Source organism: Lithobates pipiens, unplaced genomic scaffold (assembly GCF_037356315.1).
Source record: "Lithobates pipiens isolate NorthernLeopardFrog02 unplaced genomic scaffold, aLitPip1_a1.2 Scaffold_18, whole genome shotgun sequence".
Classification (NCBI taxonomy): Eukaryota; Metazoa; Chordata; class Amphibia; order Anura; family Ranidae; genus Lithobates; species Lithobates pipiens.
Window position 1 is genome coordinate 163,105,206 of NW_027507758.1, and position 21,626 is coordinate 163,126,831.

Below are 21,626 nucleotides of genomic sequence, written 5' to 3' on the forward strand. Positions count from 1 at the left end.
ATTTTTTTTGCTTTTATTTGCTTTATTACAACATGGTGCTGCTTCTTCATTTGTGGATCATTGGATTTCCTGTTAAATTTTTTATTGATTTCAAAGAAATAAACACTTAGAACCAATACAAATTGGAGTGTCACAAATAAGGAAGCATATACAGAAAATAAGAGTATACAATAAACATTTAATTTGACCCATAAGGAGGAGGGACAGCCAGACATACTGAAAAGAATCTGAAACATCACAGTGGGTTAATGGGGCTCCATATTCACTTCAGCATAGGAAGATCCTTGTTATGGGTGTGCAAGTAGGTATAGCAGAATGGTGGGGCAGATGGGGCAACATGTAACTGTGAAAACTCATCGAAGTGTAGCATCCAAGTATGAAGTATAAAGAAGATGATGAGAAATGCAATGAAAAATGAGAAAGCAGGAAAAGGAGGGAGAGAGGGTATCCCAGGGATAAGTCGCAATCTGGTCTTACTGAGCTAAGAGGCTAATGTTAAGGTAGGGAGGCTAATGGGAACATTAAGGATTTGTCAAAATGTGGAGGCAAGTCGTACTTTATCTAGTGGTTCATTTTTTCCTTACACGGGTCATGTGAGTCACCAAGTGTTGCTTGGCAGGCTAAAGGTGCTTAGCAGGATTGTTACATAGGGGAAACAGGAAAGGGCACACGGATGTCATCAGTAGTTCCTGATGAACCTAGTCGTATTCCTAGTGTTGTATCAACTGAAAGACCAGAGGCTTTCCGGGCAATCTGAGCCACTAAGCCTATCTGGTATTGTGCCTACAGTCAGGGCCGCTGAATGAAATCATGGGGCCCCGTACAGCCTACCTGATGGGGCCCCGTTCAGCCCCACCCCTGGTCCCTCCTTCAGTCCCACCCCTGGCCAACCCCCTGGCCCCTCCCCAGATCCCGCCTTGAAACAAAGTGCAGGTAATGGTGGCGATCAGCGACTTGACAGTGGGACATGCCAATGCCATAATGTAAAAATGTGTAGCAAAAAAATGACGCCTTGTGGGGATGAAAACATATAAACAAACAGTTGCCCCCTTTAACCACTTAACAACCAGCGCACGCCGATGTACGTCCTATTTTTGAGGAGGGATATCTCGGTAACGGCAGCAGCTGCTGCCACAACCGAGATATCCATCTCTTCAGGCGCCGGCTGTCTGTACGATAACAGTGGTCTCCACGACGGATTCGCCAGGAGATCACCGCTATCGGCGGCGGTAGAGGTGCCACCCCCCCTCCCGCACCTTCCGCCGTTTACCGGAGCCATCGGTAGCGGCGGAGGCGATCGGGTCCTTTTCCTAGCTGGGTATGGAGACGAGTGAGGCTAAGATGGCCCCCACTCGTCTCTATAACATAGGAGGGCGGAAGTGACGTCAAAACGTCACTTCCCCCCATACCTCTTAAAGGTATATTTTTTTAAATGTCATTTTTCTTTTTTTCTTTTTTTTTTTTTTTTTTGCATTTTAGTCCAAATGTGAGATCTGAGGACTTTTTGACCCCAGATCTCATATTTAAGAGGACCTGTCATGCTTTTTTCTATTACAAGGGATGTTTACATTCCTTGTAATAGGAATAAAAGTGATCCTTTTTAAAAAAAAAAAAAAACAGTGTAAAAATAAATAAAATCTATTAAAATAAATAAGAAAAAAATAAGTTTTTAAAAACACCCCATCACGACGAGCTTGCGCACAGAAGCAAGCACATACGTGAGTAGCGCCCGCATATGAAAACGGTGGTCAAACCACACATGTGAGGTATTGCCGCGATCGGTAGAGCGAGAGCAATCATTCTAGCCCTAGACCTCCTCTGTAACGCAAAAAATGCAACCTGTAGACTTTTTTAAATGTCGCTTATGGAGATTTTTGAGGCTAAAAGTTTGACGCCATTCCACGAGCGGGCGCAATTTTGAAGCATGACATGTTGGGTATCAATTTACTCGGCGTACCATTATCTTTCACAATAAAAAAAAATTGGACTAATTTTACTCAAATTAAAAGTAAATTATTTTTCCAAAAAAAGTGCGCTTGTAAGACCGCTGCGCAAATACGGTGTGAAAAAAGTATTTCAATGACCGCCATTTTATTCTCTAGGGTGTTAAAAAAAAAAATATATAAAATGTTTGGGGGTTCTAAGTAATTTTCTAGCAAAAAAAACGGTTTTAAACATGTAAACACCAAATCTGAAAAAGAGGCCTGGTCCTTAAGTGGTTAAAGTGAATCACTAAACTGTGTGAAATTATAAAATAAAGAATAAGGCGCTATATAAATATACATTTATATGAACATGTAAAACACCTTATTCTTTATTTTATAATTTCACAATGTCATAATGTGCTGCAGACAGTGCCATCCATGCCAATTTCAAAACGGACGTGCTGCCTGCAGCGACAAAAGTACCACCCATGCTGCCAATGCCATAGCGCATGTGCTGCCTGCAGAGACAGTGCCGTTATGGCATTGGCAACATGAGTGGCACTGTCTCTGCAGGCAGCACATGCGTTATGGCATTGGGAGTATGGGTGGCACTATCTCTACAAGCAGCACATGCGTTTTGGAATTGGCAGCATAGGTCGCGCTATCTTTGCAGGCAGCACATGCGTTATGGGATTGGCAGCATGGGTGGCTTTGTCTCTGCAGGCAGCACATGCGTTATGGAATTTGCAGCATGGGTGGCACTGCCAATGCCATTATGCATATGCAGCCTGCAGAAAGAGAGCCACCCATGCTGCCAATGCCATAATGTGTAGATGCTGCAGAGACAGATAGTGTGTAATAAATCATCATCATATAGTAGATCTCTTGCACAATGCATCACCCCCAAGCAAACACTAAGCACACACCTGTGTCGGCCTCCACACCAGCCACTTCCTCTCTGATCCTACTGCTCCCTGATCTCTTGACCTCGGATCCTCCAAAAAGAAACGTATTGCTTCAGTTAGTACATCATCTAGTGCATCAAGGAGTGATTGTAGAGGTTCCAGTATCTAATAGGGGCACAGGGTTTTGCTAAAACCTGTTTACGGTTCAGAAACCAAACAGGAACACAAGGCCCATTTTGGACCTAAGATCCCTGAACAAGTATCTACTGATACAGTCCTTTCAAATGGAGTCTGTCTGCTCAGTAGTAGCCTCACTCCAGAGGGGAGACTTTCTAGCCTCCATCGATATAAAAGATGCGTATTTACACATACCTATCTTTCAGCCTCATCAGAGGTTCCTACTTTTTGCAATAGAGAAACATAATTTTTAGTTTGTGGCTCTACCCTTCGGGCTGGCTACAGCTCCCCGAGTGTTCACAAAGGTCCTGTCACCAGTACTAGGTCTTTTAAGGGCCCAACGGATCCTGGTGCTCTGGTATCTGGACGACCTCCTACTCAGCGATCACTCAATACAGGCTCTAGAACAGAACATAAATAACAAAAAGTCAGCCTTGAAACCAGCTCAAAGTCTAAAGTATTCAGGTCTGATCCTAGATACGGTTCAAACAAGAATATTCTTGCCACCCGTAAGGATCTGTTCCCTGAAGGTGCAGGTGCATCAGATAAGGGGCACCAGACAACCCTCTATTCGGTTCTGTATGAGTCTTCTAGGGAGGATGGTATCCTCCTTTGAGGCAGTATCCTATGCCCATTTCGATTCCACTTTTACAACAAGACATCTTGTTGGCCTGGACCAGAAGAGGAAAAGCCCTGGATTATCCAATGTGCTTATCTCCTCGGTCACGCTTAAGCCTAAATTGGCGGTTGCAGGATCAGAACCTGCGAAAGGGAAAATCCTTTCTCCTGGTAACTTGGAGTGTACTGACTACAGATGCCAGTCTTTCAGGCTCGGGATTGACCCTAGAAGGGCTCGCAGCTCATGGTAATGGTCAGAGATAGAACAGATCCTGTCCATCAACGTCCGGTTATTACAGGCAGTACATCTGGCCTTACAGTCTTGAACAGTGGAGCTTCAGGACTGCCCTATCAGGGTTCAGTCTGACAGTGTCACTGCAGTGGCCTATATAAAGTACCAAGGCAGTACCAGGAGTCCTTCAGCTTTGAAGGAGGTGAACCACATACTAGACTTACTAGCCTGGGCAGAGTGACATGTGGCGATTATATCGGCAGTCCATATCCCGGTAGTAGAGAACTGGAAGGCAGATTATCTCAGCCACCAGCAAATCTGCTCGGGGGAATGGTCCCTACACCCAGGGGTGTTCCAGGAAATTTGCCAGGTTTAGTCGACCTATTGGCATCAAGATTCAACAACAAGCTACAGCAATTTGTGTCCTGAACAAGGGATCCTCTGGCATTCGGAGCAGATGCTCTGATAGTTCCATGGAGTTAGCACTCCCTGGTTTATGGAAATCTATGGAAATGCAAAATCCGCTTGAAGCAGGTCAATGCAGGTCAGAGGAGGTTAGCTGCAGGTCAGATAGACCTATGAAAAATTGATATTGAAAGCATCTTAAACTGATATTAAACTGATTCCATCAATGTAAGCCCAAAGCCCGTTGACACACACCCATTAGGTGATCCAGTGTAGGAAGTAAGTAAAGATGTAATATTGTAATGATTTAGTGAGATTGGTAAGCTTCTGAATCATAGAATTTGGCCAGTTATTAAGATATTATTGGGGTATTAATATATTAAAATATATTTTTTTATTTTTTATAATTTCAAGCATTACCAAAATGGAAATGGTGAAAGAAAGGTGGCAGAAGTTTGATCGTGATTTTGAGATGCATGCCACATGGATTTTAGATAAAGAAAAGGAACTAGGTGACCTTGAACTGTCAAATATTTCAGCAGACATGCAAGTCAACCGAATCAAGGTAAATTATTAGAATAATAACTGATATATAATCAACATTGGAAATAGGTTTAAATATTTTACAGGGTACGCTCCAAGGCACATTTTAGTAAATGTACTTTGTGTTTGTTTTATCTAACGTAAAAAAGTTCCTTCACTCTGTGGTCACATCATTCTTTTTATTGTGATAATAATATAATAAAGCTCCATAAAATGAAGGGAAAGTCACCCTGCTTTTTATGTCTTAGTTATGGATATGGATATAAATTTTGATGGACTAATCCTTAAGGTAAATGCATATTGTGACAGATCAATACTATAATCTGTGGCTGAAGGTTTGTTGGGATAGGACAGACAATGCAATACTGAAAAACAAACAAAATGAAAAGTACTTGTATATTTGTTTTAATCTCATAGATTTTATTAATATCAAAAGCTGGAACCTGTATGATTATTAAAAAAATTAAGTATTTGTTTTTTTATTACAGGAAATACTAAAGGAACTACAAGGGAAAAGTAATGCAACAGCAGATCTTGAAGCTAACAGCCAGTCTTTTGCTGAATTTGTAAGCTCACCTGAGATGGCTCGGCAAAAAGCCAGACTGTCACAGCTGGCCAAGGACTGGGATTTACTCAAAGAACATGCTCAACGACTGAAAGAAAGCATCCTGGGGCATGCCGAACAGCAACAAAAATTTGACGAGGCTTTTAAACAGGTAGAAAGAAGGCGCACATTCACTATCAAAATATCAGTCACAAAATGCAGTCCATAGGTTTGTAGAGTTCTCAATTAATATGACAGCAGTTAAAGATCATGTGTGATATTTTCATCTAAAATCTTGTAGAAAGGCAATACAAACAAGAGAAAACATTTTTTCAGTGAGAACATTTTGACACCTTTCTTAAGTGTTAGCTATGAGTATACCTGAAAATTACAAATTAAAAATTTGCAGGCAGTATGTTTGAAGTGGTCATGCTGATTATTGCTGAGCCTTTGGATGGATTTGTTTTTGTTGCCTTTGGGTATTTTCAACATTTTCAGCATGATGCTGTGGTCCGTGATTGTGCTTAAAAACCTGATTGCAGAATGTGCAGTCAGCATTGCTATAAACATAGATCAGTCCTAAAGCTGCTGTTATCTGTTCTACAGGTTCAAAATTCTTTGGAGAACATTGAAGCTTCTCTTGCATGTCCAGTTAAGAACTGTTCTTCAGCAGCAGAGACTTACAAAGTGCTGAATTCACACCGGGTAAGTTTGCTTTTCCATAAGAATATTAATGAGCTTTGTTCATGTTTCATGCTAATTGCACATCATTTTAACTGTCTTAAAAATCCAAAGTACCAACTCAGGGTTTAGGAATTTGTTCGTTGAATTTGGTCCATTAATTAAGGTGTGCGAAGCAAGTATCTGGGAGGTGGAGGGATTGTTACGTATTACCTATGTTTCTGGATACATTTCAACATGTGGATGCTCCTTGCTGTTGCTGTTTGGGCTTTGTGGTTCACCTAATTGGATTTACAGACTTTAGCTTTTTTGTTTATGGAATTTTAATTGGTTTTCTTTGCGCTGCACTTCTCTCTGATTTTGATATGTCTAAAACTGCTATTTACATAAAGGGTTGTTAATTATGAAAGGCAAATCCACTTTGCACTGCAAGTGCACTTGAAAGTGCACTGAAAGTGCACCTGGCAGTGCAGTCGCTTTAAATCTTAGGGGTAGATCTAAAATGAGTGGAAGCTCCGCTGATTTTTATCATCCAGTGTGCAGGTTAAAATGCTGTTTTTTTATTTTCCTTACATGTCCCCCTCGGATCTACAGCGACTTTACTTCCAAGTGCACTTTCAGTGCAAAGTGGATTTTCCTTTAGTAAATAACCCCCTCAATGTTCACCACATATCAGTAAAAACCCATCCAATCCATATATACAAAGAAACCAAAACAAATAAGTTCAGAAATTATATTATGTGTAATAAAATGAACGACACAGGCAAAAAGTATAGAACACATGAAGAAAAAGGCATGGAAAGCCAAGACACCAGCGGAAATCTATCAGTAATTAGAAAGCAATCCTGGACCTTTTCAGTGCAAATTAATATCAGCTGGTTCAGTCTCAACTGATGGCCTATAAAAAGGTATCTCATTACCTCATTATACCATTATATCTCATTATCTCAGGACCTGTGCAACCTTATTGTTGCAAAACATACTGATGACATTGGTTACAGAAGGATTTCTAAACCTCTGGTCCAGTGAGCACTGTTGGGGCCATAATCCGGAAGCAGAAAGAACATCATTTCACCTTAAACTGGGCACAACCAAGTGCTCCTCGAAAAATGTCTGACAGAAGAGTGAAACGAGTTATTAGAAGAGTTGTCCAAGAGCCAAGGACCACTTGTAGAGAGCTTCAAAAAGACCTAAAATTAGCGGGTACAATTGTTTAAAAATAAATAAATTGGTAATGCACTCAACTGCCATGGCCTGTATGCACATCCACCATGCAAGACTCCATTGCTGAAGAAAAAGCATGTTAAAGTTTGCTGCATAACATTTAAACAAGCCTGTGAATTACTTGGAGACTATAATCTGGTCAGATGAGAACAAAATTTAACTTTTTTGGTGCCATAATACATCCAATGTTTGTAGGTCACCCCAAAACACCATACCAACAGTAAAGTTTAAAGATGGGAACTAGGGATGAACCGAACACCCCCCCCCCCCTCCCCTGGTTTGGTTCGGTTCAGTACGCAACCAGAACATGCGAACAGACAAAAATATGTGCGAACACCGTTAAAGTCTACGGGACATGAACGTGAAAAATCAAGTGTTCATTTTAAAGGCTTATATGCAAGTTATTGCCATAAAAAGTGTATGGGGACCTGGGTACTGCCACAGGGGACATGTATTAATGCAAAAAAAAGTTTTCAAATGGACGTTTTTTCAGGAGCAGGGATTTTAATAATGCTTAACGTGAAACAATAAAAATGAAATATTCTTTTAAATATCATGCCTGCGGAGTCCCCTTAGTCTGCCTGTAAAGTAGCACATCTTTCTCATGTTTATAACAGTACCGCAGCAAAATGACATTTCCAAAGGAAAAATTGTAATTTAAAATTGCTCATGACTGTATTGTATTGCCTAATCCTGGCAATATCCTGGCAATATACATATTAAAAATGTGTGGGATTAAAGTCTATAGGACAAAAAAAAAAAAAGTGTTAATTTGGGGAAAAAATGGTATGGCCTGGTATGGTGGCATGGTACGGTTCAGGAGGGGGGGTGCTCTCTTCCCCTCCTCGTTCCTGTGTCCTGCCAGATTGCGTGCTCAGATAAGGGTCTGGTATGGATTTTTGGGGGGACCCTTCACGACATTTTTTTTTCATTTTGGTGCGGGGTTCCCCTTAAAATCCATACCAAACCCTTCAGGTCTGGTATGGATTTTGAGGGTGACCCCTACACCATTTTAAATAAAAAGAATTGGCGCAAGGTTCCCCTTAATACCCATACCAGACCTGAAGGGCCTGGTATGGAATTTGGGGGGACCCTCACACAATTTTTTTTTAAATTTTGGTTCGGAGTTCCCCTTAATATTCATACCAGACCCAAAGGGCCTGGTAATGGACTGGGAGGGGAGATCCCATGCCGTTTTTTTTTCAATTAATTTTATCTGTATTGCTGGGTCCCATAAATAAGTCATTATAGGTGCGAGCACTTTTACATTAATTTTTTTCCTTTATAAATTTCATTTTGTGCAGGGACTGTTCTAAACATGGGGAAAATGCACCACTTTACAGGCATACTATAGACTCCCCCCAGGTACGAAATTTAAAGGAATATTTCACTTTTATTGTTTCACTTTAAGCATTATTAAAATCACTGCTCCCAAAAAAACGGCAGTTTTAAAAGCTTTTTTTTTGCATTGATACATGTCCGCTGGGGCAGGACCCGGGTCCTCAAACATTTTTTATGACAAAAACTTGCATATATGCCTTTAAAATGATCACTTTTGATTATTCATGTTCGTGTCCCATAGATTTTAATTGTGTTCATGTGTTCTGCCAAATTTTTTGCCTATTCGATATGTTCTGGTGCGAATTGAACCAGGGGGCGATCAGCCCACCCATACTAAAAATCAGAGTTCATAGAAGAGGTCCATGGAACCTTCAAGATTTGAAGACAGTTTGTGTGGAAGAATGGGCCAAAACCACATCTGAGCAATGTATGTGACTAGTTTCTCCATACAGGAGCTGTTATTACCAACAAAGAATTGTGTACCAGGTTTTAAATACATTTCAGTTAGCATGTTCATTATTTTTTTCCTGTGTCATTCCATTTTATTACACATAACTTAATTTCTGAACTTCTTTGTTTTGGTTTCTTTGTAAAGAATGTATGGATTGCATGGGTTGTTACCGACATGTGGTGAAACTGTCATATCAATCGCACCTTTAGAAATATATTTAACTAGAAAAAAAGTGACGTGTTCAATACTTATTTTACCAGCTGTATGTATAAATTGGCCGAGCCAAATTGCAGAGGAAATGATAATCAGAAGTCACACTCACTCCTCACTATTTCTCTCCTTACCTCTTTTGGTGGCCCTTGCTTAATCATTACAGTATCCTATAAAATGTGTTTGGTCTTACCCACAGGATATTTGTCATGATGTTGAAACCTTGAAAACCCGAATTCATTCCCTGACTGCTGGTGCTCGTAATCTCACAAATAAGGATAAAGCAGTGCAGCAGACCTCAAACCTTCAACAACGAATTGAAACTGCCTGGACGCAAGCTAAAGAGAGGCACTCCTTGCTGGAGCAATTGCTAGCACATTGGCAGAGGTATAATCCATCCCAATAATAATCTTATAATTATCTGTTACATGACATGTTGTAATTTGTATTGCATAAAAATTACAATACATAGATATTGTGCATTGCATGGAATCTCAACAGCACATTTTATAAAACTTGTTAACATTTATTTTTATTTTTTTGTGGTAATTCTCTGGTATTTCGGAATCTAAAGTCACAGCAATGTGATGAGAGCACTCTGTAATGATTGCTTATGTTTTTAGGCAAGAAAAGGAGTTTTCTGCTTTTATTATCTGGATTGAGAGAAATGAAGCATTGGTCAGTCCGCTACAAAACCTATTCCCTGCAGATAAGACAAAAATCGAAGCTGAAATGCAGGCAGCCCAGGTATGTGTATGCGTCATAACCAGTGGGCATACATAGGTATGCAATAGTGATCTAAAGTTTGACATCTGGCATTATACAAGTTATTTTATGGAGATTTTCATTCAAAGGTAATATTAACAATGCATCTCATCACTGCTGCCGTCCTTTTTTATTGCCATTCTACCTTTCCATGGGTATTTACACAAAAACAAATCTTTCAGCGCTCGCATGAACTGTCTTTGTCGAGGAATGGTTTACTGTAAAAAAACACACCATTTTATAATGTTGATGTGATTAATTCAGTACCATTGTGCAGCTGTTAACCACTTGGAACTTAGTGGTTTAAGGAACAAACAAAACTGAAAAAAACACAGCGCACCAAGGGGACCTTTATATACTAAAAAAGAAAGTCATTTATTAAATATTATGAAAAAACACTTTCACAAAGAGATCAAATCCATCCTGGGATCTAAAAAGCAATTGTCAATCTGGAGATAAAATAAGGTCCAAGTTGTAATTATCAATTTGAGAAAGCGCATGCACGCGAAACATGTAAGTCAACTCGGCATGGCAACCCGTCCCTGCATGAGGTTCTCTGCCTAGGATCAGCTACGCGGTGGTTGTAGACATCACGCAGATCGATCGGGTCTCCTCTGACGCTGGCTTGTGTAGCATTGAGATCTCTGGCCGGATCTAGATCTCCCAGCGCGTATAACGTCATCTTTTGAAGATGGTGATCACCCCGATCGGCAGCATTTTACATCCTGACATCCCCACTGGCTGTCCTGGTTGTCTGGTGGTATCGTTTATATTTCAAGTTGAAGTTCTATCTGCACAAGGTTTGATAATTACAACTTGGACCTTATTTTATCTCCAGATTGACAATTTCTTTTTAGATCCCAGGATGGATTTGATCTCTTTGTGAAAGTGTTTTTTCACAGTATTTAATAAATTACTTTCTTTTTTAGTATATAAAGGTCCCTTTGGTGCGCTGTGTTTTTTTCAGTTTTGTTTTACCTTTCCATGGGCACTGTCATAGTCATTTTTTTTATTTAGTACACAAAGTAGTGATACACAATGTTACATCTCATTGTTGAACATGCTTAAGGAGAATGCACGGCGTTTTCTAGAAAGCTCATATTTTTTGTTATTTAAGTACTTTTCTTGAAGTACAGTCAAAGTCACAAAAACAAATATGCTGCCGGATATTGTTCTAGCAACAACATTTTCATGGTTTCACCTCCATTTTCCCCTTCCAGCTGTTAGGCAGAGTGTCTAAATATGACTGTACAGTCCAGAAGGCACCTTTTGCATTTAGTTATCATCACTCAGGCACGGTCTGTCACACTCCTCTTCTTCTTCAGTACAATTCTCTGCAAGGACACTTGTGATTAGGAGTTTGGCTGTTACTCAGCTATGTCAGCACAATGCACTGAAAAGGAGGTGTAACAGTATTTTCACTGGCACAAAATGGTACTTTACTGTAAGGTGTCTCTAATCACAAATCATAACATGCGGAGGTATAGGCCTATAAAAAGATAAAATGTGGTGACACTTCATATTCTGTTTCGAAGTAATTTTGACTGTAATATTCACATCTTCAGATTATTTCTCTTCCTTATTTTCTTTATTAGATTAAGAATAGAGAGTTGTGGATTATCCAATGTCCCCAATGTTTCTTTCATTACACCTTTTCTAATAGAACAAGAGGGATTCTTGTTGTCTATCTCCTTCTGAATAAAGAGAAAAGAACTGCGCTAAGAGAACCCAAAAAACTAATTGATTAATAAATATGGCAATAAAAGTGTCATATGTGAGTAAGACATATAAATAAATAATTCAATACCAGCATCATATGAATGTGAATCATAAAAAATAAAAATAAAAATTCTAATAACAATAATTAATAATAGTCCAAGTGTATACAAATAAAAGTGAAAAAGGTATACATATAATGTAATTAATCCCAATTGTGTCATACCATGATTACTGGTATGCTAACTGTGGCTTCAGTTGTTTCTGAGTCACATATTTGGCGTATCAGAATTTAGAAGTCCTCAACTGCATAATTGCTTTGGGTTAATAATTCAGGGTACTAAAATAAGCATGGCAGTTTGGCAAGTAGCATTTTCCAAAAGTGAGGTCTATAGTGGGGGCATGCATTTTTTTTCTAGTTTGTAGTCTTCAGTGGGTGAATTTTTTCCTCAAAGGTATGTTTTTTATATTAGAGTGGATGTATATATATATATATATATATATATATATATATATATATATAGATATATATATAGATATATATAAATACACAGTCTGTATATATATTTATTATACATTCACATAAGCCCCTGCCCTTATGGAACTTACAGTCTAATCTAATGGTCTCTAACGTACATTCATACATACACCTACAGCACTAGGGCCAATTTAGACAGGAGCCAATTAACCTACCAACATATCTTTGGATTGTGGGAGGAAACCCACACATGCACAGGGAGAATATGCAAACTTTGTGCAAGTAGTGCTTTGATTGGGATTGCAATCAACGACACTAGCAATGCTAGGCAGAAGTGATAATCACTTAGCCATTGCGCTACCCATTTGCTTGTTTCTCAACAAGATGTTAGAACACACTCAAATTCCTGCTTGAATGTATTATCATCAAGTGCACACAGGGTCAATCAATCAATGAATGTAATTATATTGCCAACTTGATAAATCTTTTCATACCACTTATAGATAGATTTATCGGCATATAGCTTTAGCTATACCCTAATTTTGAGAGGGATGTTTCAGTAAAAAAACGTACATTTTAAATAACGGACTTTGAAGCAAAATAAGGGTCAGTGCCCATCAATACAGCCTGATCACTACCCATCTGCAGCCTCACCATTGCCCATTAGGGATGAGCTTCGTGTTCGAGTCGAACGTACGTTCGACTCGAACATTGGCTGTCCGTCCGTTCGGTGAAATCCGAACTCTTTGTCCGTTCGCGTCAAAATTCGTATGGCGCGCACGGACCACAATGCACTGCGATGGCGCATTGCATTGCTGGCTCATGATTGGCCAAGCATGCACTGTGACCCAGCATGCTTGGCCAATCGCAGCGCCAGCACCGAGGAGAGCCATAATTGGCCACAGGCATCCTGCCTGTGGCCAATCATAGCTCAGGCTGTGTAGTGCACGCCCCACACTATATAAGGCTGCCTTTGAGGCGTCCTCATGTAGTGTGTTGGCATCTGAAGCAGTGGGTGTTCTGTGTACCTTCAACACAGTACACACCGATCGTTTTTGGCTGATTTCCTATCTTGCTGTTGTGTAGTGGTTATTGTCTGTGCCCTGACCGCAGTATACACCACTACACTATATTCACCTCACCTATATAGCTAGCTAGTGATCTATCTTTAACCACTTAACAACCGCCCATTGCCGATTAACGGCTTCAGGGCGGTTGTTTAACTCTGAGAGGCCGTTAACGGCCTCCCAGAATTCTGCTCTCGCGCGCCCCCCGGGTCGCGCACTCGAGAGCATCCGTGACCGCCGGGTCGTCGCGGCCGTTTACCACGTGATCGCTCCATCAAATGACGGAGTGATCACTTGTAAACAAACCGGCGTCATAACATGGTTTCTCCCTCCCCTCTCTGTACCGATCGGTACAGCGGAGGGGAAAGAGATCGGTGTCAGCAGCGATGTGGGCTGCATCTGCAGTGCCCACATCGCTGCTCACCGAATTTAACCCCTCAATTCCCTGCCAATACTCTGCAATACCAGTGCATACTCTGCAGTACCCTGCCATTACCCTGCAGTACCCCCCATTAATCTGCAGTACCCTGCCATTACTCTGCAGTACCCTGCCATTACTCTGCAGTACCCCCCATTACTCTGCAGTACCCTGCTATTACTCTGTAGTACCCCGCCAATACCCCGCCAATACTCTGCAATACCCTGCCATAAATTGCCATACCCAGCCATACTCGGAGATACCCAGCCATACTCGGTGATACCCTGAAATACCCAGCCATGGACGCCCCCCACCCCTCACCGCCCTCCGGTGCTTCTACCAACTCGCCAGTACGATCAAAGCCTTTTTTTTATTTTTTATTTCAGGCTTCCCAGCCTAGAGGTGAGATGTGGGGTCATATTGACCCCCAGATTTCACCGTAAAGAGGACCTGTCACCCCATATTCCTATTACAAGGGATGTTTACATTCCTTGTAATAGGAATAAAAGTGATCAAAAATATATTTTTGGGGAAAAAAATGTCAAACTAAAATAAATAAAGTAAAATGAACAATAAAAATAAAATAAAAATTAAAGCGCCCATGTCCCCATGTGCTCTCATGCAGAAGCGAACGCATGCGTAAGCCCCGCCCACATATGAAAACGGTGTTCAAACCACACATGTGAGGTATCGCCGAGAACGTTAGAGCGAGAGCAATAATTCTAGTCCTAGACCTCCTCTGCAACTCAAAACATGTAACCAGTAAAAAAAAATTTATGAAGAAAAAATTACTAATCTGCTAAATTTTATAACAGAAACAAAGAAAAATTCATTTTTTCGCAGAATTTCCGGTCTTTTTTCTTTTATAGCACACAAAATAAAAAACTGAGAGGTGATTAAATACCACCAAAAGAAAGCTCTATTTGTGTGAAAAAAAGGACAAACATTTCATATAGGTCCAGTGTTGCATGACTGAGTAATTGTCATTCAAAATGTGAGAGCACCAAAAGCTGAAAATTGGTCTGGTTATTAAGGGTGTTTAAGTGCCCAGTGGTCAAGTGGTTAATAATAGAGCTTGCAGTCAGTAGTGTTAGGAGATAGTGCGTGCTGTCTGCGTGCTCTGTACCCAGTACATACCGCTATAATATAGGGCAGGCCCCTACTTTCAAACATCCAACTTACAAACATCTCCTACTTGCAAACGCAAGGAGACAGCAGCAAGTGAGATGAAAAAAGACGGATGGCAAAACAAATTATACAGGGGTGATAACCCTTCCCTATGTTTTCCAAAAAGCTTAAAAATAGTTTTTTTGACTGGAGCTACACTTTAAAAATGTACCAGTTGAAAATTACAAACAGATTCAACTTAACACAACAAACCTACACAGTCCCTGTCTTGTTTGCACCGCCTGTATACTGCTGTTCTGAGTATATAGGGCCTGGGGGCCACACGCATTTCCTTTTTTTAATATGGGTACAGGGTTCCCCTTAATATAAGTACAAGACCCAAATAGGCTGGTAATGGGCAGGGAGGGCTACCCATGCCATTTTTCTCAATGATTTTCAACCATATTGCAGGAACCAGATATAACATTAAAACCGCAAGCAGTTTTAAATGGTGTTATTTCCGTTTAATGTCATTTGGTGCAGGGACTGTTCTAAACACGGGAAACACGTGGCACTTCACAGGCATACTACAGACACCCCCCCCAGGCACCATATTTAAAGGAATATTTCACTTTTTTTTTTCACTTTAATCGTCATTAAAATCAGTGCTCCCGCCAAAACGTCCGTTTTTAAAACTTTTTTTTGCATTGACCCATGTCCCCTGAGGCAGGAGTCAGGTCCCCAAACCCTTTTTAGGACAGTATCTTGCATATTAGCCGTTAAAATTAGCACTTTCCATTTCGAACGTTCGAGTCCCATAGACTTCAATGGGGTTCTAACGTTCGTAACGAACGTGGGGGCCGTTCGCAAGTTCTGGTGCGAACCGAACCGGGGGGTGTTCGGCTCATCCCTATTGCCCATTAATGAAGCCTGATCAGTTCCCATTTGCAGCCCTGCCGTTACCCATCTGCAGCCTTGCCATTTCCCATCATTGTATCCTGCTCAGTGCCCATCTGCAGCCATGCTATTGTCAGTGTGATAAATATTCTGTATCATAAATAAATGATGACTGAATTTCTATATCCTCAGCAATATAAGGCCCAGTGTAGAATTTTTTACACCTCGTGCTATCTTGAATTTATGGGCAATTTATATGTCATATATGCAATTAGGCTAGCAAAGCCTCTGCTTACACTTTAATACATTTTTAAGGAATCAATGCATATTTATTATACCAATTGCATCATATCTTAATGTTTAGAGAGACACTGTAACTTTGCTTATTCATCTCCTGTGTATGCGGCTCAGCTTGTCACTCAGCTCGCAATCCGGGACATGTGACATGCTAGGAGCCAGAACTGGGCATGACTGCGAGCCAAGCTGAGCCGAGTACACAGGAGATCCTGGCTCTGTCTAATCGGGTGGCGTTTGTCCCCTCCTTCCCCTCCGAGGCAGCATGTCAGCGTATAACACACATGCACAATTTCCCCCCTATTTTCATGGGGAAAAAGTGCGTGTTATAAGCCAATAAATACAGTAGCTATTTTAACATAACATTGTCATGACTATTGCCATATAAATCCTATGACCATTAATACATTTTTTTAAATAATTTGATTAATGCATTTTTAAATATAGAAATGGCATTGTCTATTGATCTTGAATAATGTCTCTACAACAACTGGCAATGAATTATTGTAGTTGTCTGTCATTTAGAACATCAAAATATATCCCAAAAAAAAAGGAATAAAAACAAATGAATAAAACAGACCTAGCAGTATATACTGTATTTATTGGTGTATAACACTCACTTTTTCACCATGAAAATCGGGTGCAAATATCGTGTGCGTGTTATACGCCAATACTTCAATTTTAGCTGCCTTGGAGGGGATAGGGAGGGGGCAGGACGAGCGCCATCAGATTACATACAGTGAAAATCTCCTCTTTATTTGGCGGCCTCTGTAATAGGAAGTCCCATCTTCTGGGCCACCATTGGACCAGTGTTCTGTCTATCATAGGAGATTCTCACTAAATGGCTGCAGATGGGCATTGATCAGGCTGCTGCATTGATGGCAATGGTGAGGTTGCATTGATGTGGACTCATGAGGCTGCATTGATGGCAATGGTGAGGCTGTAGATGGGTACTGACCCTTATTTTGCTTCAAAGTTCCTTATTTAAAATTTAAAGAGGGAGTCCACCCGAAAAAAAATTATTAGAAGCCAGTAGCTATAAATACTACAGCTGCTGACTTTTAATAAATGGACCCTTACCTTTCCTGGGGTCCAGCAATGTTGGCAGCCGAGGCCGATCGATCGCTTGGCTCTCGGCTGCTGCCGACTCCATTCTCGGAGAGGGAATCAGGAAGTGAATCATTGCGGCTTCACTTCCCTACTGTGCATGCGCAAGTCGCGCAGCGCAATGAGAATGGTCCGCGCTGTCTCTGGGACCCGTAAGTGTTCCAGCAGACAGCGCGGGGGGACAGGAAGAGGCATAGACTCCCGTGGGTGAAAATACCTGTCTTAGACGGGTATCTGCACCCCCTCCCCCCTGAAAGATGCCAACTGTGGCACCGGAGGGGGGGAGGATTCCGATGAGCGGAAGTTCCACTTTAGGGTGGAACTCCGCTTTAAGTTTTTTTCCTGAAACTTCCCTCTTAAAATTAATGTGCGTGTTATATGCATGTGTGTGTTATACGCCGATAAATATGTTTCTAATATTTAGAAAAGTTATTTTTATAGAGTAATTTTGTCTTGTTCTGTCCTTACTGCAAGTTACCCAGTGACCTTTGTGCAGTTTGACATGCAGCTAAGGTAGGAAGAAAAGGGTGGGTGAAAATAAGAAGAAATATACATTTAGAACACATGTAATATAACCAATAAACAGAGCTGTTTTTTGGTGTAACAGATAAAGTACATTTGTAAATCCAAAGCTCATCAGTGATGATGTCAGGTATTTACCTCCACTTGAGCTCAAATGTATTAGCTGGGCTTTTAGATACATCAAGCTGATCCCTTTCACACACATATTAAAAAATGTATAATTTACTTTAATACAACGCTAGCAAAAGTGTGCTTGTTCATTGAACAGAAGGAAGTCTTGTATTCCTGAAAAACTGGCAGGTGGTATGAATGGATGATAGAGTGTATTGAGTTCAGCATTCTGGGGAATGTAATGTATAGCACAGCTTACATAGTGCAGTAAACAACCTTTAAGAAACACTGATAAGATTTTTTACACGAAGCTGGTCACTTCCATGCAAAAATTAAAAGACTACAAATTCATTTTAATACAACATATGATTGCTGTTTCAGAACGTTTGCATAAATCTTTTATTATGGACTAAGCTGTGACTGTAAAGTCAGTTTATTTTAAAGATGGGGTATACCAATAATCATTATCATTTTAAACAGTTAGTGTTTAATAAACACTTTTCTCAAGGTTGTTTTAAATATAATGTATATGGCTGATGATGAAGTAACTACTGATATTTTGGATTTACCAGGCTCTTAATGATGAGTTAGCACAATCACAGAGGTACACTGTTCTGGTTCAGTTGTCCGCATCTTTGTATTCAACCTCCACTGAAAGTGGCATAGAGTCAATGAGGAGTCGTCTAGAGGATCTGTCTCAAAGATGGAAGAGTTTACCTGATGCTGTTTCCAAAAGGTTTGTAATTTCCCTCCTTTTTATTGCACACTTACTAGCAGAGTATGTGTATGTAAATCAATTGGAAAATATGCCCATTAGCCAAAATGCTTTTGTGTTACACTTTCTACAATACATTTTTGCTTCACCATTACTGTTTATATCACTTTTTTTTAGGATCAGTGTTTTGGAGTCTGTCCTGAGTGAGCATCAGAAATTTGATGACATGTTGCTTGAATCATCCCTCTGGATTACACAGTTTCTTCAAGAACTTCAAGAAGCTGCTGAAATCATAACCTCTAAACATGATGCTGCTGTGACTTTAAATGAGGTGTTTTTCTTTTCTAATACACTTGAAAAATTTGCACATCAAGCCAATTGTACAGATGTACTGTATTCTCATAATAAAGTTGCATTATGTTTTGGGCTTTACTTTGAATCTGTCAACCACAACTAATAGTTCAGTTTTGGTAGATGCTGAACTGTCAAAAATTGCCTAGCTTTTCATATTTGTTTTGGATTCCATGACTATTTTGGTAGAGATCCAATTTTTGTTTTTTTCAGATTTTTAATTTTGTTTTTATTTTGAAATATGCAACAGGAATAATGGCAATGTCCACTGGTGGGCAGAGCATTTTAGATGCCAAGAAATGAACGATGGTTAGGACATATTGTTGCTGAAATCTTCTAGTGGTATAGAAAGCCAAAGAGGGGGAACTACCTACCAGACTTGACCTATAAAGTAAAATATCACTTTCAGTTTACAGATGGACTTCACCTGCAAAGTACAATTATTTTGTGAGTAATTGCATACTTCTTTATCCCCCAGAAACATATAGCAGAGGTGAAAAAACAGCAAGAAGAAATCAGTAACCTGAAAGAACAATTTGCCAAGTTATGCACCTTCACAGTTTCAGAGGATCATTCCCTTCTACAACAAAGAGTCAATGACTGTGTACAGCTATATGGAGAAGCAACTCAAGTCACAGAAAGACGTCAAGAATCCCTGTCCAAATTAGGAGACTTCTTAAGAATCCATGCAGACACTCTAGGAGTCCTTCAAACCTTAAAAGAAACAGTAGTGGGAGCAGTCAGCTTGGATAAAGACAAATCAGATGCCCTTGAAAAAGACATAAATGTTGTTTCACAGGACATTGACAAGATAGCAGGAGTGTCTGCAGCTTTAGATACTGCACTTACCAAAGCACAGTATAACCTAAAGAACTCTATTTCTGAGCAGAGAACTTCTTGTAGAGCACTGTCTGACAATCTAAGTCTAGAACTAGAAAAAGTACAGACATTACTTGGAACAAAGCTAAGTGAAGCAGAGGTTCTTGAAGCTTTGTGGAAATCTTTTATTGATTGCAGAGAGAGGCTTCTCAAGACTATTGAAGACATTGAAGAAAAAGCAGACAGCGAAGAGATGAAAGAACCAGCCCTACAAGCATTTCAACAAAGGTAATAAACAAATAAATTTACTTTTTCTTGCATCTTCAAGAAGAGTTTTTTTTAAATAACATTCTGTTCAACTAAACAAAACTTAGGCCGCGTACACACGGGCGGACTGTTCGCCCAACCTTGTCCGCTGAACAGTGTTTGGGCGGACAGTCCGCTCGTGTGTGGGCTTTCAGCGGACAGTTTCAGCGGACAGTTGGACGGACAAAGTCTTTCGGAAATTCCGAAAAACTGTCCGCTGAAACTGTGTTTGAGCGAACAGTCCGCCCGTGTGTGGGCCTGTCCGCTGTACTTTCGAAATGAGCGGACTGTTCCCGCTCGGAAAGTCCGCCCATTTCGAGCGCGTGTACAGGTAGGCGGGGCCCGCGAGGGAGACGTCGCGGGCTCCGCCGCCTGGAATGGGCTTAAAGGGGAACCCCAACGCCGAAAAAAATCGGCGTGGGGGTTCCCCCAAAGTCCACACCAGACCCTTGTCCGAGCACGCTACCCGGCCGGCCAGGAAAGGGGGGCGAGCGAGCGCGCCCCCCCTCCTGAGCCGTACCAGGCCGCGTGCCCTCAACATGGGGGGGTGCCTTGGGGAAGGGGGGGCCGCGCGGCCCCCCCACCCCAAAGCACCTTGTCCCCATGTTGATGAGGACAAGGGCCTCTTCCCGACAACCCTGGCCGTTGGTTGTCGGGGTCTGCGGGCGGGGGGCTTATCGGAATCCGGGAGCCCCCTTTAAGAAGGGGGCCCCCGGATACCGGCCTCCCACCCTATGTGAATGAGTATGGGGTACAATGTACCCCTACCCATTCACCTGTGAAATAAAGTACAAAAAAAAACACAACACAGGGGAAAAAATATTTTATTGCACAGCTCCGGGGGTCTTCCGTCTTCGGGGGTCTTCTCGCCGGACTCCTCCGCTATGTGTGTGTAGCTCTTTTACTAGCGGAGGAGTCCGGCTTTCTTCCTCCCCGCCGCCGGCCTCTTCTCCCGACTTCGGGGGTCTTGTCCCCCTCTTCGGTTCTTCTGCCGGGCCACCGCGCCTTCTTGTAGCTCTTTTACAGGCGGTGGCGCGGTCTTCTGTCGCCGCTGCCTTCCGTTCTTCTGTCGCCGCCTTCGGTTCTTCTGCCGGGCCACCGCGCCTTCTTGTAGCTCTTTTACAGGCGGTGGCCCGGTCTTCTGTCGCCGCTGTCGCTGTCGCCGCCTTCCGTTCTTGTTCTTCTTCTTGTTCTTCTTCTTCTTCTCCAGGCGATGTTGACACGTCGCTCCCTCCGGCCGGAATGCCAGAGCCGCGCTGTGCGGTCACTTATATAGTGACAATGGGGCGGGGTCACATGGTATATGTCACATGGGTTGGTCACATGGGTTGATGTCACATGGGGACTATGACATCGTAAGGGGGCGGGGGTCACCATGTGACCAACCCATGTGACATATACCATGTGACCCCGCCCCATTGTCACTATATAAGTGACCGCACAGCGCGGCTCTGGCATTCCGGCCGGAAGGAAGAGCGATGTGTCAACATCGCCTGGAGAAGAAGAACAAGAAGAAGAACAAGAACGGAAGGCGGCGACAGCGACAGCGGCGACAGAAGACCGGGCCACCGCCTGTAAAAGAGCTACAAGAAGGCGCGGATCGTTTAGTGAGGTGTATTGGTCTAGCAGCAGTATTCATAATAGACTGAAGGGGGGGATAGCCTGCTTAAGGGTAGGCCATTAAGGAGAGAGTTGCA

General features: G+C 41.6%; 1 protein-coding gene across 15 annotated transcripts in view; it reads left to right on the forward strand.

Moving 5' to 3' along the window:
- SYNE1 (spectrin repeat containing nuclear envelope protein 1) overlaps positions 1-21,626 on the forward strand; it is a 663,643-nt gene that overhangs the window by 300,218 nt on the left and 341,799 nt on the right. For all 15 annotated transcript variants that reach the window (XM_077486324.1, XM_077486337.1, XM_077486323.1 and 12 more), the window contains 8 exons: positions 4,677-4,827; positions 5,294-5,521; positions 5,956-6,054; positions 9,456-9,643; positions 9,880-10,003; positions 18,311-18,474; positions 18,631-18,784; positions 19,283-19,911. In XM_077486324.1, coding sequence (XP_077342450.1) covers positions 4,677-4,827; positions 5,294-5,521; positions 5,956-6,054; positions 9,456-9,643; positions 9,880-10,003; positions 18,311-18,474; positions 18,631-18,784; positions 19,283-19,911 — 1,737 coding nt within the window. The remainder of the gene's footprint in view (positions 1-4,676; positions 4,828-5,293; positions 5,522-5,955; positions 6,055-9,455; positions 9,644-9,879; positions 10,004-18,310; positions 18,475-18,630; positions 18,785-19,282; positions 19,912-21,626) is intronic.